Source organism: Molossus molossus, unplaced genomic scaffold (genome assembly GCF_014108415.1).
Source record: "Molossus molossus isolate mMolMol1 unplaced genomic scaffold, mMolMol1.p scaffold_m16_p_12, whole genome shotgun sequence".
Lineage (NCBI taxonomy): Eukaryota > Metazoa > Chordata > Mammalia > Chiroptera > Molossidae > Molossus > Molossus molossus.
Window position 1 is genome coordinate 11,230,560 of NW_023425347.1, and position 14,870 is coordinate 11,245,429.

The 14,870-nt window shown below is 52.1% G+C and overlaps 1 protein-coding gene across 2 annotated transcripts in view; it reads right to left on the reverse strand.

Moving 5' to 3' along the window:
- Positions 1 to 676: 676 nt before the first annotated feature.
- Positions 677 to 14,870, reverse strand: part of F13A1 (coagulation factor XIII A chain) — a 183,916-nt gene continuing 169,722 nt past the window's right edge. For both annotated transcript variants that reach the window (XM_036256890.1, XM_036256889.1), the window contains 2 exons: positions 8,648 to 8,784; positions 677 to 2,551 (listed from right to left, as the gene is read on the reverse strand). In XM_036256890.1, coding sequence (XP_036112783.1) covers positions 2,398 to 2,551; positions 8,648 to 8,784 — 291 coding nt within the window. In that variant the 3' untranslated portion in view covers positions 677 to 2,397. The remainder of the gene's footprint in view (positions 2,552 to 8,647; positions 8,785 to 14,870) is intronic.

The following is a 14,870-nucleotide window of genomic DNA, read 5'->3' on the forward strand; positions in this document are numbered from 1 at the left end:
GACTAGCACAGGAATTCAGAATATCTGCTGCTATCTAAGCTACACTGCTTACCATTGTGAAATACAATTTGTACGGCCACAGTATTATCACATGGTGTAGAATCTCAGCTATCAAAAGAGTTGGGCTGACTCTAAGGTAGACCTAGCAAATAGGTTTTGTGTGCTAACTCCAAATTAGTTGGCAATAGCTCCCTGCAGCTCTGTGTTGGGAAGGACTCTGAGGCGCCATCTGAGCTGCATTGCTTAGTGATGTCTGCCATGATGTGGGCCCTCACGCATATTTGTCGTACTTTTTCCATCTCTGTTTAAGACCACAAAAGGTGTTCACTGTGATGGGTGTTCATTATGATAGGTACTCATGCTGGCTTGTCCGCTGATTCACCCTAATGATTAACAAGATCATGCACGAGAAAGGATCTACAGATATTTAGCAGTTGCTGGAAGCTGGTGTCTGAAGGGCATGTGCAAAGGCCCCGCTTCGGTGAATGCGGTTAAAATGGGGGCGAGCAGTGAGGAAAGCTACCTGCGACATCAGTTCCAGCAGAGTCATTGTTTTGAAAGGAGAAATGCTTGTCTTCCTGTCAGGTGGGTTGCCTACTGTGAAGGGGATCCATTGAGCAGTTGTGAGTAGTAGTACGTTGTACGGAACAGTCAAGGCAGCGCGTCTGTGCAGAGGCAAATACAATCAGATTCGCTTTATTTTAAGCTTTGATTACATTCTTGTTAATAAGAATATGCTATGTTAAGTCAGTTTAACAGTCGAGCAAAATGCATTTAACTTTCAGATTGGCTATCGGAAGGCTTGGTAAGTGCTGGGAGATCACGTACAGAGTTAGCATGACGTGCTCACAGGGACCAGCTACCCTCATGGCTTCCCGGGCTAAAGGCTCAGAAACAGTCTCAAAGGCTTAGAAATGCGGTTATATAGACCAAGACTTCCACTCCGGTTTCTCCCTCAGGTTTCTTTCTGCTTTTTGCTTATTCATTAAGAATCACAATCTATTGACCTAAATCATACCCTAGGCATATCAGTGGGTAATTCTGACCATAAATCAGCTTTGCAAATAAATACCAGGCAGTCTTGTCCGTTGAAACCTTGGAGCACAATATAAATGATGTCAACATCTTCTCTCACAGGGTCTGCAGCGCTACTGGCTATTTGCAGGGTGGAGTCCACATCACCTCTCAGCCCCTGAGTGATGAGCTGAGGTCTCAACATGGGTGTTGTGAAGGACAAGAGAGAATTAACAGCTGCCCATCCTCCCATGTGTTTGGTCACTAAATCTGCCAGCTTCTCCAAATTGTTGGGCTTATTTTATTTCTGAAAATGTATCTGGGCCAGCATCATTATGCAAAGATGATCCCAGAGAGACAGGTGAAGTGTAATTACCAGTTAAAGAGACTAATTCCTCATTCCTGTCCCAAGCTAGACTCATTACTTTCTAGTACAGGCATCCTTGTATTTTTGTACAAATTGAAGGCAAGATCCTTTACCAGCAAAAAGATTACAAGTTGCTTTGTTAGGATATTTGCTTTATTGTGGTGGTCTGGAGACAAACCTGCAATGCCTCTGAGAGATGCTTGCACCGCAGCCCAGAAAAGGTTAAAGTAAGGGCTATTGGTTCCTGCTGTCAGGCCGTGGTGTGATACCTCTTATAAAATGCACCATAAAACTACATTATTTAATAGATCTGAGTATTGCACCTGCTTGCTTAGCTCCTCTTAGGTGATTAAGTTTCTCACAAATGCAATTTGTTAATGTGGGGCCACATTTCCTCACCACGCAAAGCTGTGCAATTTGGCAGGTAGTTGCTTTGCTGCAGGTGCGAGATGAAAGACCTTTCTGCAGCTTTGCCAAGAAGACAGATGATGTTGAACTCAATCCATGGGAAAACTGTTCTGACACAGAGCCTGCTTCTGAGAAATGGGAACAGAATGTTAGGGCCCGAATGATGTTCCCCTTCATTTGGGGGAGTATGTTACCCTTATAAAAGGCTGAGTGGGGGACCAGAAGTCTTGTTTTACATGAGGCCAGGTATTAAGCAAATCCCCTTGCTAAGGGAAGTCCTCTGATATTTGAAGCTGCAGCCATTTGTGATGATAAATGATGACTTTTACTCTTATGAGCTATGAGAGCTTAATTAGGGCTTAATTAAAGCTAATCCTCAAAATCCTTTGGAAGGTGGAGTGATTAAAAACTAACTTCCACTCTGAGTAGCCTGAATTTAGGAAAGTACGTCTTTGAAATACACGCATCCCCACCCTGGCACCTCATCCAGGCCGGTCTGGGTCTTCGCATCTAAGTTAAAGCAAGAGCTGACTGTTTCTGCGTTAGCATTTCCTTAGCCAAGACTACAAGAGGCCAAGTGCCCGGGCCCATCTCAGCCTCTTGTGCATTTACACAGAAGGCCTTCTCTGAATCTGCAAATCCAGCTCGCCGTACACGTGTCTCAGGGAGTCACTGGTCATGCTGGCTATCAGCTTCCGAGGGCCGGAGACCCAAGGCCGACTCACTTCTTCCCACTGCACAGTGGAGTTGGGCTGGATTTCACTGAAAGATGAAAAGAGAGGAAAGGTTTTACTTCTGCAGAGACAGACCCAGTTGCCACCTTGATCAGGAGGCGGTGAGAACCCCTGCTCTCTTCTCTCGGTTGTTGGCGCCTAGAAGACTGGCTGGTTCTGCCAGTTACAGCCCAAAGGAGGCCCCTAATGAGGCTCTGCAAGCGCCCGCCAGCGCCAGTCCCACGGTTTGCCTCCGGAATGCATCAGCACGGCTCTCACTGTGTGTGGTCCACGCCGTAGGGTGGAGCTGGGCTCAGCCCTGCAGGCCACGAGTTCGCTGGGCTCTAACTGGTTCCCAAGCCGGCACAGTCGCCTCCTGAATGTGACTGATCTGCCTTGGCTCTCATTCCGCCTAGGACTCAACTCTGAACTGAAGCCCCTGGACGCCTGTGCTGAGGGGCGGACACTCCGATTAGTTCTTACCGGCCCCCCTAGGACAGACCTCTCTCCAGGCCCAAGGTCACGGCCCTGCCCGCTGCCAGCTGACTTTGGGTGTCTGCAAGCTCTGTAATTTGTAACCCTGCCCCAGGTGCCCGCCCGGGACCTCTCCCGTGCTCCTCCCTGCCTCTCGGCTGCTGCCTGCTGACAGCTGGGCCAGGCCCGCGCGGCCTGGTGCTCTCCCTCCCCTGCGGCAGGCCCGGTGCCCTCCCTCCCCTGCGGCAGGCCCGGTGCCCTCCCTCCCCTGCGGCAGGCCCGGTGCCCTCCCTCCCCTGCGGCAGGCCCGGTGCCCTCCCTCCCCTGCGGCAGGCCCGGTGCCCTCCCTCCCCTGCGGCAGGCCCGGTGCCCTCCCTCCCCTGTGGCAGGCCCGGTGCTCTCCCTCCCCTGCGGCAGGCCCGGGGCCTCCCGACCCATGGCCAAGGCCGCCCCGGGCCAGGCAGGGTGGGCGGATGGAGTTCTCTGGGTGCTTCCCTCACATCACCCTCGGCTTGGGAGGACATGGTGGCAGGTGTTAGGTGTATGATAGTCCCTTGAGGTAGATACTATTTGACACATTTTAGAGTTTTAAAAAATGGAAGATTAAACAAGTGAAGCAACATCTATGAGATCACAGAGCTGTGAACGGGCAGAGAGGAGACTTGGCCCGGTTTACCTGGGTTCCCAGTCCACGCCCTTCCTGGTCCTGGCTGTCACACTACAGACCCTGAGCGAACGTGACTTGCCGATCACTGTGCCTGCGCCCCCTCGTGCTGGTTCCTCAAGCGGGCAGACTCTTTCCACTTGGGGCCAGGGGCTTCCTGCCGCGGCTGTTCCTAGAGGACCCCTGGTCTGTGCTCCCTCAGGGAGGGCACGTGCGGTGGCTCAGCCTGGGGCCCTGGCCGGCTTTTCTGGGAGAGCCTGGGGGGTGAGTGGAGACCCCATGCTGTCTTGGAAAGAAGGATGATGATCTGACTATCTTCACGGGGTACTGAGGCACAGTAGCGTTTGGAAAGCACTTAGTCCAGTGGCCTCATTCTGCAGATGAGGAAAGTGCGATACAAAGGGGCATATGGAAGTTTCCGCGGTCACAGAGCCGACAGCCCAGCCGATGGAAGGAGAGACAGGCCGAGGACTTAGTGAGGGCGCTTGTGTGCAGAAATGAGAAGCGTGTTGTGCAGAGGAAGCCTGTGGATAGACGGGCAGAGAGACAGGTTCACGGGCTGCAGGAAGGCACTTCCTTAGCACCACGGAGGGACCTGGAGGGACCAGGGATCTGGGGTCACACTGTAGCTTCAGACTCAGGGTGGGTGGAGGGTCCGCAAGGAAGAACTGTGGAGGAGAGTCTGGGATGGCGCCAGGGCCTCAGCCTCATGAGCTCCCATTGTCTTGGGGGTTGGAGCCACACTGTCACTTTGGACAGGGCCAAGGTCAAGGAGAAACCTGGGGCCGCGTACTTATGCTTGACCGATTCTATTTAAAGTTGCAACTGAAAGATTTCCTCAAATGTCACTAAAACTATATATATTTCAACTGGCTGTGGGTGTATTCTCTGGGATAAAAAGGGGAAAGGGCTCAAATCCTAGAAATCCAGACACTGAATAAGAAATCCCTTTCTCTGGGTCTGTGGCCAGTGAGCTGAAACAGGCCTCCAAGGCCTCGGAACCTCTTTGGGCTGCTCTAGGCACTGACTTTACACTGAGAGTCTAAGTGTCTCAATTAATTTGATATTCACTAATACTTTTCATAATTTTTGTTCTTTATAAACGTGACTACATAAATTCTTTTTTAAAAATAATTTTTCTTTATTGATTTTTAGAGAGAGAGGAAGGGAGAGGGAGAGAGATAGAAACATCGATGAGAGAGAGCATCGCTTGGCCGCCTCCTGCACGCCCCCACTGGGGATCGGGCCCACAACCTGGGCATGTGCCCTGACCGGGGATCCAACCAGCGACCTCTTGGGGCAGGGGTGAACGCTCAACTACTGAGTCACAGCAGCGGGGCTACATAAATTCTTTACACCAGTGATATAAAAGCCAAACTATGTGAAAAGTACACACACATAACCGATATATGCAGTTTTCAAACTCAGTAAATTATTTTTATGATTCAAGGTTTAACAATCACTGACCTCACCATGGGTATTCTCACCTGTAAAAGGCAGACACTGTGGAATATTGAACAGGGTGTGAAGAGCTTATATCTGTGCTGTGCTTAGAACTACGGCAAAGCACGTGAGTGCCGAGTGTCAGGAATGTGGTGTTGTTTCTGTCCTTACCACAGTCACTTCCGTGGTCGCCGCACGCTCCGCCGGGCCTGCTGCCCGGTTCAGGGCCGTGGGCGCCTCCTGCCGCTACGCGGAATGACAGCTCTCCAGCCTTAATTTGCAGTGATTAATTTAATAGGAATATCCGTTTTGAGATATTTATTTCTCAATAACTGTACTATTTTTACCCTCATCCATTCATTTTCCCTTCTTGGTTTCCCCAAGTGATCAATCAGAAACACTTTGTGAAACAGTCATCTTGCTCCAGGATCTGCCTGGAGCCATGCAGTGCGGGTGACGACCTCACACAGACACGACAGTCTCTGAGCTTTACTTCACTGTTTGCGCTGACTCCTAAACTCGTCCAGAGTGATATGCACACCCGTGTCTCATGCATGCATACATGTACACTCATCATGTATGTCACACGGATACTCATGCATGAAGATACACATGCATGTCTAAGTATGCATTTACCTACAGATAAACAGATACAGCAAGAGAGAAATAAATCCTCTACCCATCTTGATAAGTGGAGTAATACTGGAATAATCGTATTTGCCTGGGAATAGATGCGGTGATAAATGGTTCTCAGTAATGTGCTGAGCCATCGGGGTAGGCTGGCCATTTATCATCCTGAACACATGCAGGCAAATGGGATTATTATTACACTGAACTGCAACTCTCTGTGGTTTGTCCTCCGTGGGTCTAGCCCTCAGCTTCTGTCCTACTTGAAAAACTCAAAATTTAAACCCAAATCACAAAGTCAGGGAACTTTTCTCTTGAAATAACTCCCTGAACCTGATCATTTTTAAAAGAGAAAAATGAATCTGGAAGATGAATTATTTGATGTCCTGGGAATATCAAATGCAGAAACTTGAAAGCTGAGAGTCTGCGGGAGGAGGTGGGGGAAGAGCAGGACAGTAAACCTTCTCGGGGTGGGCTTGGCTTGTCCCTGATGAAGGAACGAGACACGACACCCACTGCCTTCTCGTTCTAGTTCAAGTCCCTGCTCACCAGCTCCCACCTTCCAGACCCACTGCCATGAGCCAGAGAGGCCCCTGCAGGGCTGTGGGTGGACGGCGGGGTGGCGGCTCCCTTGACTGTTCAGGATGCGTGTCCCAGAAAGGAACACAGCCCTGTGAAGGGTTCTCGCTCTACAGAACGGCCCTTTTTGAGTGTGCACGTTGTGCAGACCTGCCACTCTCAGATCAGCTCTCGGCGGCAGAGGGCACACTGCAGCGTTCCTGAGTACCTGACAGTGTGGGGCCGGTCCTGGAGGCGAAGGTGTGTGCTGGAGTCAGGAGGAAACAGACAAAGTAGTGCTCTCTCCAAAGTCCCAAGCCCACCCTAGATAATAGATATTTTCCAATTTCTGGCTCTCTCTGAGAAATAAAGCTTCCCTGGCTTTGGAGGGTCCACTCCTGGATCTGAATTCCCACGAGACTGAGGACCTGGCGTTCTGTCTGTTATCTGTCTGCCACAGACCAATGTATTGAAGCAACTAGTAGTAGTACCTCAGGGCACAGTATGGGTGGGACACTTGCCTAGTGCCCATGTAGGGACTGGCCTCGTTCATCCTTCCTTTGATTCACCCCACTTTGCCCACCTGAGTGTCAGGTATTAACAATAAAAGTGCACCTGCTTTGAGTCTTATACCTCGCAAACGGGGTCATTGTACAGTGTGAGCATTCATCTTTCTTCTGACACACACATACTGTTTCTTCTCATACTGGCCTTCAATCAAGGTGGGATTCTTGGCACAGCCAAGGGTAAAGGTGCAAGGCCCCCTCTGACGGAGCCTGTGGGGTTACCGTGGGAGAAGGAAGAGGTGAATGCAGCAGCGTCTGTTTTGAGGAAGAGACATGTTGCACTTGACCTGCCTGATTCTTGCGTCTGGTTCCAGAGGGAAGGCGCGAGGAGTGAGTGAGACTATCGCTCCTGGCGAGAGCAGGACTGTTATTGCTGACCTCTCCCTCGAGCTAGGGCTGATTTCTAATTCAATTCTTTTTCTTCTTCTGAAAGTTTCCTATTAGCACAGGAAGGCTGTTATGTTTTGTGCTTGCATTTTTAAAAGGCACTTAAATTTTTTCTCTGCTGTTTATTGCATCCACTGGCATCAGGCATCTCTTAAACGATGGGATGCAGAAGCCGTGAGCACTGTAATTTGAAAGAAATGCAGGGAGCCTTTAGTGGGCAAATTGGTTTTCAAAGGGGCCCCAGAAGGGGCGGAGGAGGCCTTGAAGCTGAGCTCCAGTCACAGAGCAGGGCCGCTTCCCTAAAGGCCACTGGAAAATTCCTAACTCATCTGGTCATCAGGCAGTTTCCAAAGCCCTCCACCTCCCTTTCTATACCTTCGAAGGTCACCCCACAGGAAATTTGCCAGATTGATTGATCCTGACAGGGACTTATTTGTGGTAGAAATGAAAGTAATACACCTCACAGATTGGGATCCATTCTGGGCGTCACTCTCAGAGGAGCGCTGACAAACGGGAGTGTGCGGGAGAGGGAGGGAGCTAACGCCGCATCAGAGGTGGGGGCACGGAGTCAGGGTGGGTCTGGAGAAGACTCGGGAAGACGTGATAGCTGTCTGCAAACATTTGCAGCATCAGATTCAAGAGAGATGGGCCGTGTTCTATGTGTAGGTCCAGAGCACAGAGTTCAGGTGATAGGTAGGATCAAGGGTACAGTTGTTTTCTAACAATTAGAGCTCCCTGACCACTCCGGTCTGTGTTGGGGGTGACAGTGTCAGTAGCAGTCACAGAAGCTGAGAACTGTGTCACACTGGCTGATGGTTCTAGGTGTGAATGAAGCAGACTTTCATTTATATTGGTACGGAGCCTGGGTGGTCACTGTCCCTGACCCGGGAACCAGTCGAGAACTCACCTCTATTCTGCTAAAGCAGTCGTCCTAGCGAGTGCCTGGCTGGTGCAGTCTGGGTGGTGGAGTTGGAAAGAAAGGATCCAAGAAGAGGAAACATAAGGAATAGCATCGTATTTGGCACACAGTCAGTACTCGATGAATGTCAGAACGGATACGCAAGGCAGCAGTGTGGCAAAATGCTTGCAACGTGGGTTCTGCATCAGCCACCCTGAGCCTGAATCTCGGTGCTACTCTGCTAAGCTGTGCACCTTGGGCAAACCAGCGGACTGCAAAACACCTCAAAGTCCTCTCCCAAGGGAGGGAGACAACAACAGCACCCACCTCATTTGGGTGGTTTTAGGGATTAAATGGCAGAAGTGCCAGTCAAGCCAACCCTGTTTTCACCCCAGGCCTCACAGAAAGCAGTAAGGAAGTAGCAGCTTCTCAAACGTTTTCACTGGGAATTAGATGTAAGCTTGGAAAAGACAGAGAGAGAAAACCCCCCACAGCTCCACGCCACCGCCCCACACCCGCTGCCCGTACCGGAACAGCTTCGTCATCGGTTTTACCACTCCGGGACCATCCAGGCGCATCCACACGTTTCTCAGGGGTTCTTGCAAAGGATTGGTGAACTCAACAGTCACGACCATGTCAGAACCGACCATCTGAGGGCCACGGACCTAGGAAACCAGTGTGGGGAGAACGCAGCCGTTAGCAGCACATAGGACCTCTCCGCTCTCCTGTGTCCTGAACACGTCACTGCTTCTGTCTGGCGGCAAGATTATTTCTGGCAAGGGAACCCGTGCAATGAGGACAGTTTATTGCTTTGACTGGGGGTTACCTATTAAGAAAAAGATGGAAAATTACTAATTAGACTCACACTCTTTTCCTCATTATAAAAACCACCCTAATTAGAGCTCAGGTTAATAGCCTGGCTGCTCTCTGTCAGCAGGAGGTGGAGATGCATTTGGTGCAGTAAAAGATTTCCTGGTGAGGGCAGCGAACTCTGCTTCTGGGTAGGCTCAAGATTCCTGCCAGGGGGGGATTTCCCGACTCCCAGAGGAAGGAAGTGCTCCAGGGGGCTTGTGCCTGCTCACTATTAGAGACACGTAAAGAGAGCTGTCCAAACAAGGAGCCCTCACTGTTGAACTCGAAGCAGAGGAAGCTGGACTCTCACATAGTCAGGAGAGACTTCATCTGCAGCCCCCGCAGCTGAGCCGGGCGGTGAGGCTAACTGGTGAGTTTACCCATAAACATCTCAGGAGGATCAGGTGTTCGGCAGGAGATGCCAGGGTTCAATGCCAGCTTCCACACTTCCTAGCGGTGGGGTCTGTGACTTCCTCAGCCTTTCTGGGCTTGTGTCCTTGGCTGTGGGCTGCCTGACATTTCTCCGGGGCGCCCAAGGTAGAAGGCTGTCATCGGCATTGTCCCGAGCCACAGCCCTGGGACGGTGCGCCCCCAGCGCCCACGCAGGGCCGGAGGCGGCCGGGCAGCCCCAGCCCCAGCTTGTCTGCTTAGGGCTGTGCAACCCAAACGGATGGGTCTGCAGAAACCCTAACTCGGGAACAAGACAGTAATAAGAGCTTCTCCTCACAGTGAGGGGCAGGATGGGATAACACACACAAAGCCGCCGGCACACTGCCTGGCACGTGGCGAGGCTCAGCTTCTGCTGCTTTGAGGCGGCAACGCTTGGGGCGGGGCAGTCTGTCTCGTTCACCGCGCGTTCTACCCACTTTCTACTCCAAAATCCAGCCAAGGCCCCGGAAATATTTGTTAACTTAGCTTGACTGCTTAAAAAGGAATTTAACGGTTAATGATTTTTCTATACAACAACCCAGTCACTGTTATACCTTATTTCTTCACGCAGACCGTGTAATATGGGGAATATCACGTGGAGATGAGCCTTCCTCGTGACAGGGAAGGGGACGAGGGAAGAAGGCTCTATAGTCAAGAATAGAACTTTATGGCTTTGCTCTTCAAGGTAAAGTTTGTGACTAAATCGGTATCTGTGGGACTTTTAAAATCTGTAAGAAAAATGAAAATTGCAACCAATTCCCTGTGCTTATTACATTCAAACCCCCCACCCCGGGGCGGGAGGGATGCAGCATTGGTGCGGGGGAGCCAGGGCGGAGCAGGCAGTGGTCCCGGTGGTGGCCACAGCAGTGCCCTGCAGAGCCTGGCCCATGTGCCAGGCAGGGAGCTCAGCGCTTCCGCAGGTCCCCAGCCCAGCGCACACAGCAGATCCCGGGAGCTGTGACATCACAGAGGTCTATGCTCTGCTCAGCTGGCTTGGCAGTTGGAGTGTTGGTCCGCAGACCCAAGAGTCGTGGGTTCAATTCTGGTCAAGGGCAGGTACCTCAGTTTCGGTTCGGTCCCCAGCCCTGGTCAGGGTGGTGCTGGAGGCAACCAGTCGAGATGTCTCTCTCTCATCGATGTCTCTCTCTCCCTCTCTCTCCCTCTCCCACTCTATTTGAAGATAAGCGGGAAAATATCCTCCAGTGAGGATTAAAAAAAAATTACATTGGCCTAGGCCCAGCTCAAACAGCGACGCCAGCACCTCGGCGGTGAGCCCGTCCAGTTTGAGCAGCCCTGTAGATTTCTAAGGACCAGCGTAGAAAGCGGCCCCCAGCTGAAAGCCACTGATGCAGACGAAACATTGGGAAGCCGGACTGGATTTCCTCTTTCCTCCCAGATGTCCTGGCTCTATCAGAAATGCTGGAGGCCTCAAGGTGCCTTCTGAGAATACTTTACGATACCCTAGGTTATTCTCACGTATGTCCGAAATATTCTTCCCAAGTTGAAAAAATATTTTTCAGAGCACTTATACATTTTTTTAAACACAAACTAAAGGTAGCATTTGCCACGGCTGTCTAAATCCAAGGCAGCGGGCTGCTTCAGAGACGCTACCGGCAAAGGTAGTTGCTGTGATCACTTTTATTTTGGGTGAAATACTTTGGAGTTGCCCACCTTCTGCATGCTTTTATAAATCTGTGCACAAGCCCCTTAAAATCTGATAATAGCTTCTGGCCCTTCCTCCACACAGACAGACACAGTGACAAATACAAGAGACACGCGCCGCTCGCATGGAGTTCTAGGGGATCCACTGAGACGACCCAGCCATCTCCCCATGGCCCCCCGGGCTTCGGGGCTCCAGGGCAGAATCGGCTCCACTCTGACCGGCCGAGGAAAGCCGGGTGCACTCTTCCTACCACGTGACAGTGATCGGGGAACTAGGTACTGGAAAGGGTGGCCCATGGGTTGGGCCTGCATGGATAGGGTCAGATCTGAATGTGATTAGAAGATTAAGTTCCTCAGATAGCTTCCTGCCAGGCCTAATCAGGTTGCTTCCGGGATTTTTTCCGGAATTAGCTGCTGGCAGGGATACAGATGCTGCAGCAGGAGGCCGGAGGGGTGGAGATGAGGTAAGAGGGCCTTCCAGGTTGCAGAATGTTTCTTTTGCAATTATCAAACACTCAGTATCACTTTTCTGACATTGTTGCCCGTTCCCAAATTTGAACTTCCTTCACCTGATTACTGAGATTATAATGAGCCTTAAAACTCAGACCACACCAAACATAAAAGTCTGCCAGCATCTCATACCACGGCTTTCTGCTTAGGAATGTAAGTGGAGGTGTTACCCCCCGTTCTTTTGAGGACAATGGACGTACACCTAGTATTTTCGCATTGTGTGCTGGTTTAGGTGGTGTGCCATGCTATGGTGTCTGTGACTGTTTCTTTGCTGGAAGTAGGCTCATTGTTTTCTGAAGCCCACTGAGGAACCATCTGCTGTGTTACCGCACACTGTCACTGCACTACCAGGTGAGCACAGTGATCGTAACTCGACCCTGAACCAAATTCGAAAGCATATATACAACCCAACTCTTTCTTTTCGACTTTATGGGAAGAGAATCAGATTTCTGTGCCAGAGTAAACTGTGGCAAGATAGCCTTGGGGCCGTCATAGGGTTTTCTATTTAGGGTAAAGATAGATATCGCTTTAAAAAATAACCCAAATTTAGTGGGATTATCTGATAAAGTAGAGAAGACTCATTATTCTTGATGTTTTTAAAATTAAAAAAAATAACAAACAGGATGTGCACAGAGCAAATTATGTTTCAGGTGCCCAGTGGCCAGAGACTTCTCATTTCCATTCTCAAGTGCAGGCTGGTCCCCGGCTGCACCGTCCGGGAGCTGGGGAAGCCACGCTCCGGGGCGGGGCTCGCTCCCTGCCATGGTCTGGGGGTGCTCGCCCGGCTGAGGAGCGCACCCACTGCCTGGGCCTCTGGGACCAAAGGCATCACCCTGAACATGAAAAGCCGTGGCCGGTGGTGCCTGCCTGGACCTCCCGGGAAACAGCTGTCGCTGCTCAGGACCTCAGGCAGAGCCATCTGGATTGCCCCAGAGACGGTGCAGGCCCCGAAGCACACTACGCGGCTGCCACACAGACTTGGGGGCAGCTGAGGGGACAGCCTGCGGGACACAGGTTCTGAAGACCAGGGGAGGCCATGGTGTGGCCTTGGGTCAAGTGGCTTGAGCTCTCTCAGGCTCATTTGCCACGTGGTGACGAGGAGGGTTCCATGTGAATGGATCGGCAGAGCACCTGAAACGCCGACCTGTACCGAGCCTGGGTGCCCATGAAGTTCGAAGGGAGCCGTGCTGCTGGGGTGGCCGGAGGGCCTCCTCATCCCTAAGCCCCCTGTTTCTCAGGTGGAAGAGAACTGCCAGGGAGAGAAGCGGGGGGCCTCCACCAACACTTCTGAGGAAACATGGAGGAGCCCGGCTCCCGGCGCCCCGCGCCACCTCCCCCTGCAGGGCCGATGGGGCAGGGGCTGTCCTGGTGCCCGGCAGTCAGGGGAGCGCAGGCAGGCGGGAAGGGGCAAGAGCGCGTGGTTGGAGACTTGAGGGGGAAATGACTCGGGGTTCAGGGGTTAATTAGAACTCAGTCTCTGTCTTCATTTTCTGTCTTGATGGAAAATTTCAGACATTTAGGTTCTCACAGAACGAAACCAGCTGTAGTTAGGTCTCACAATTTACCCACCGGCTCTCAAGCATTCTGGGGGCACTTATTACGTCTCAAGTGGTTCCCCGAAGTTTAACCTTTCCTGTGGGGTAAAGGTACGTAAATCGGGAAGTTGTGGGAGCAGGACCCGGGTACCCACCGCAGCAAGCACTCGGCCTTGCTCTACTCTGGTGACAACGGGATCCCAGGGGCACGGAGAGGATTCTACACTCACCTCGGGAGGACTGGAGGCTCTAGTCAGAACACAACGCTAGACCGGCTGTCGCAAAAGCCACGTTGTGCTTGAGTCAGAAGAGATCAGGACGCGGAGCCAGCGCTGGGTGCATCTGTGCACACTGGGAAAGGGTGCCCCTCTCTGCACGGCTGGTGAGGGGGGAGGGGGCTGGATGTGCCCTCACATCTGTGCGCACTGGGAAAGGGTGCCCCTCTCTGCATGGCTGGTGAGGGGGCAGTGGGCTGGATGTGCCCTCACATCTCTGCACACTGGGAAAGGGTGCCCCTCTCTGCATGGCTGGTGAGGGGGGAGTGGGCTGGACGTGCCCTCACATCTCTGCACACTGGGAAAGGGTGCCCCTCTCTGCACGGCTGGTGAGGGGGGAGTGGGCTGGACGTGCCCTCACATCTCTGCACACTGGGAAAGGGTGCCCCTCTCTGCACGGCTGGTGAGGGGGGAGTGGGCTGGATGTGCCCTCACATCTCTGCACACTGGGAAAGGGTGCCCCTCTCTGCACGGCTGGTGAGGGGGGAGTGGGCTGGATGTGCCCTCACATCTCTGCACACTGGGAAAGGGTGCCCCTCTCTGCACGGCTGGTGAGGGGGGAGTGGGCTGGATGTGCCCTCACATCTCTGCACACTGGGAAAGGGTGCCCCTCTCTGCACGGCTGGTGAGGGGGGAGTGGGCTGGATGTGCCCTCACATCACCCACCTCCAGGCTGGGCACAGCCCGCACAGTCGGTGTTGGCCTGGGGGGGAGCCCACCCGGAGGTCAGCCCGGCGCTCCCCTGGGGTGGCAGGGACATCACCCGTGTGACCTACGTCAGTTATCCTCTTATCCCGAGCACTGCGGCCAGCAGTCCAGCTGGTGCAGATGTTCTGCTTGTGGACGTGTATGAATCGCCCCCTTGGTGGGCCCTGCGCACACTGTCCGCGCAGGAGTCCCCCGCTGTGTGGCAGGTGGTCGCCCCATGAGGAAACAGCAGCCAGGCTCTGGGAGCTGGCCAAGGGCGAGTGCTGCTGGCCGGAAATACCAGCAATCTTTCAAAGAAAAGTCAATAAAAATGTTCTTAATGTTGAGTTTTTTCTCTGATAATTAAAAAAAGCATTTTCTATAATTATCTACAGGGGAGCACCAAATAACTACTTGAATGACTGAACCAAATAACTATTTGTCGAACGAACCAATGAGTGACGGACTAAACAAAGGGATGAATAAACACCAGAACTTTCTTTTAGTCAACAAAGCAAATAAGGAGCAGATGCGAGCTGGAATCTCGTTCCGCCCGCGCTAGGCCGACGCCCGCGCCTGAGAACCCTGAGTGGTTCCAGGGTGACTGTGGGATTCCCAGGAGAGATGGGACTAGGCAGGCAGGGAGGAAACCGTCTCAGCAACCACCAGGTCCTGGCACGGGCTGAGCATCCTCACGAACATTATAAATGTTAGCCCGCAAAACTTTGTCTTTATATGTAATTGTAATTAATAGGAGTAGTATTAGAGTTATTAGCAGTTGAATCCTTTTGCAAAAGTGGA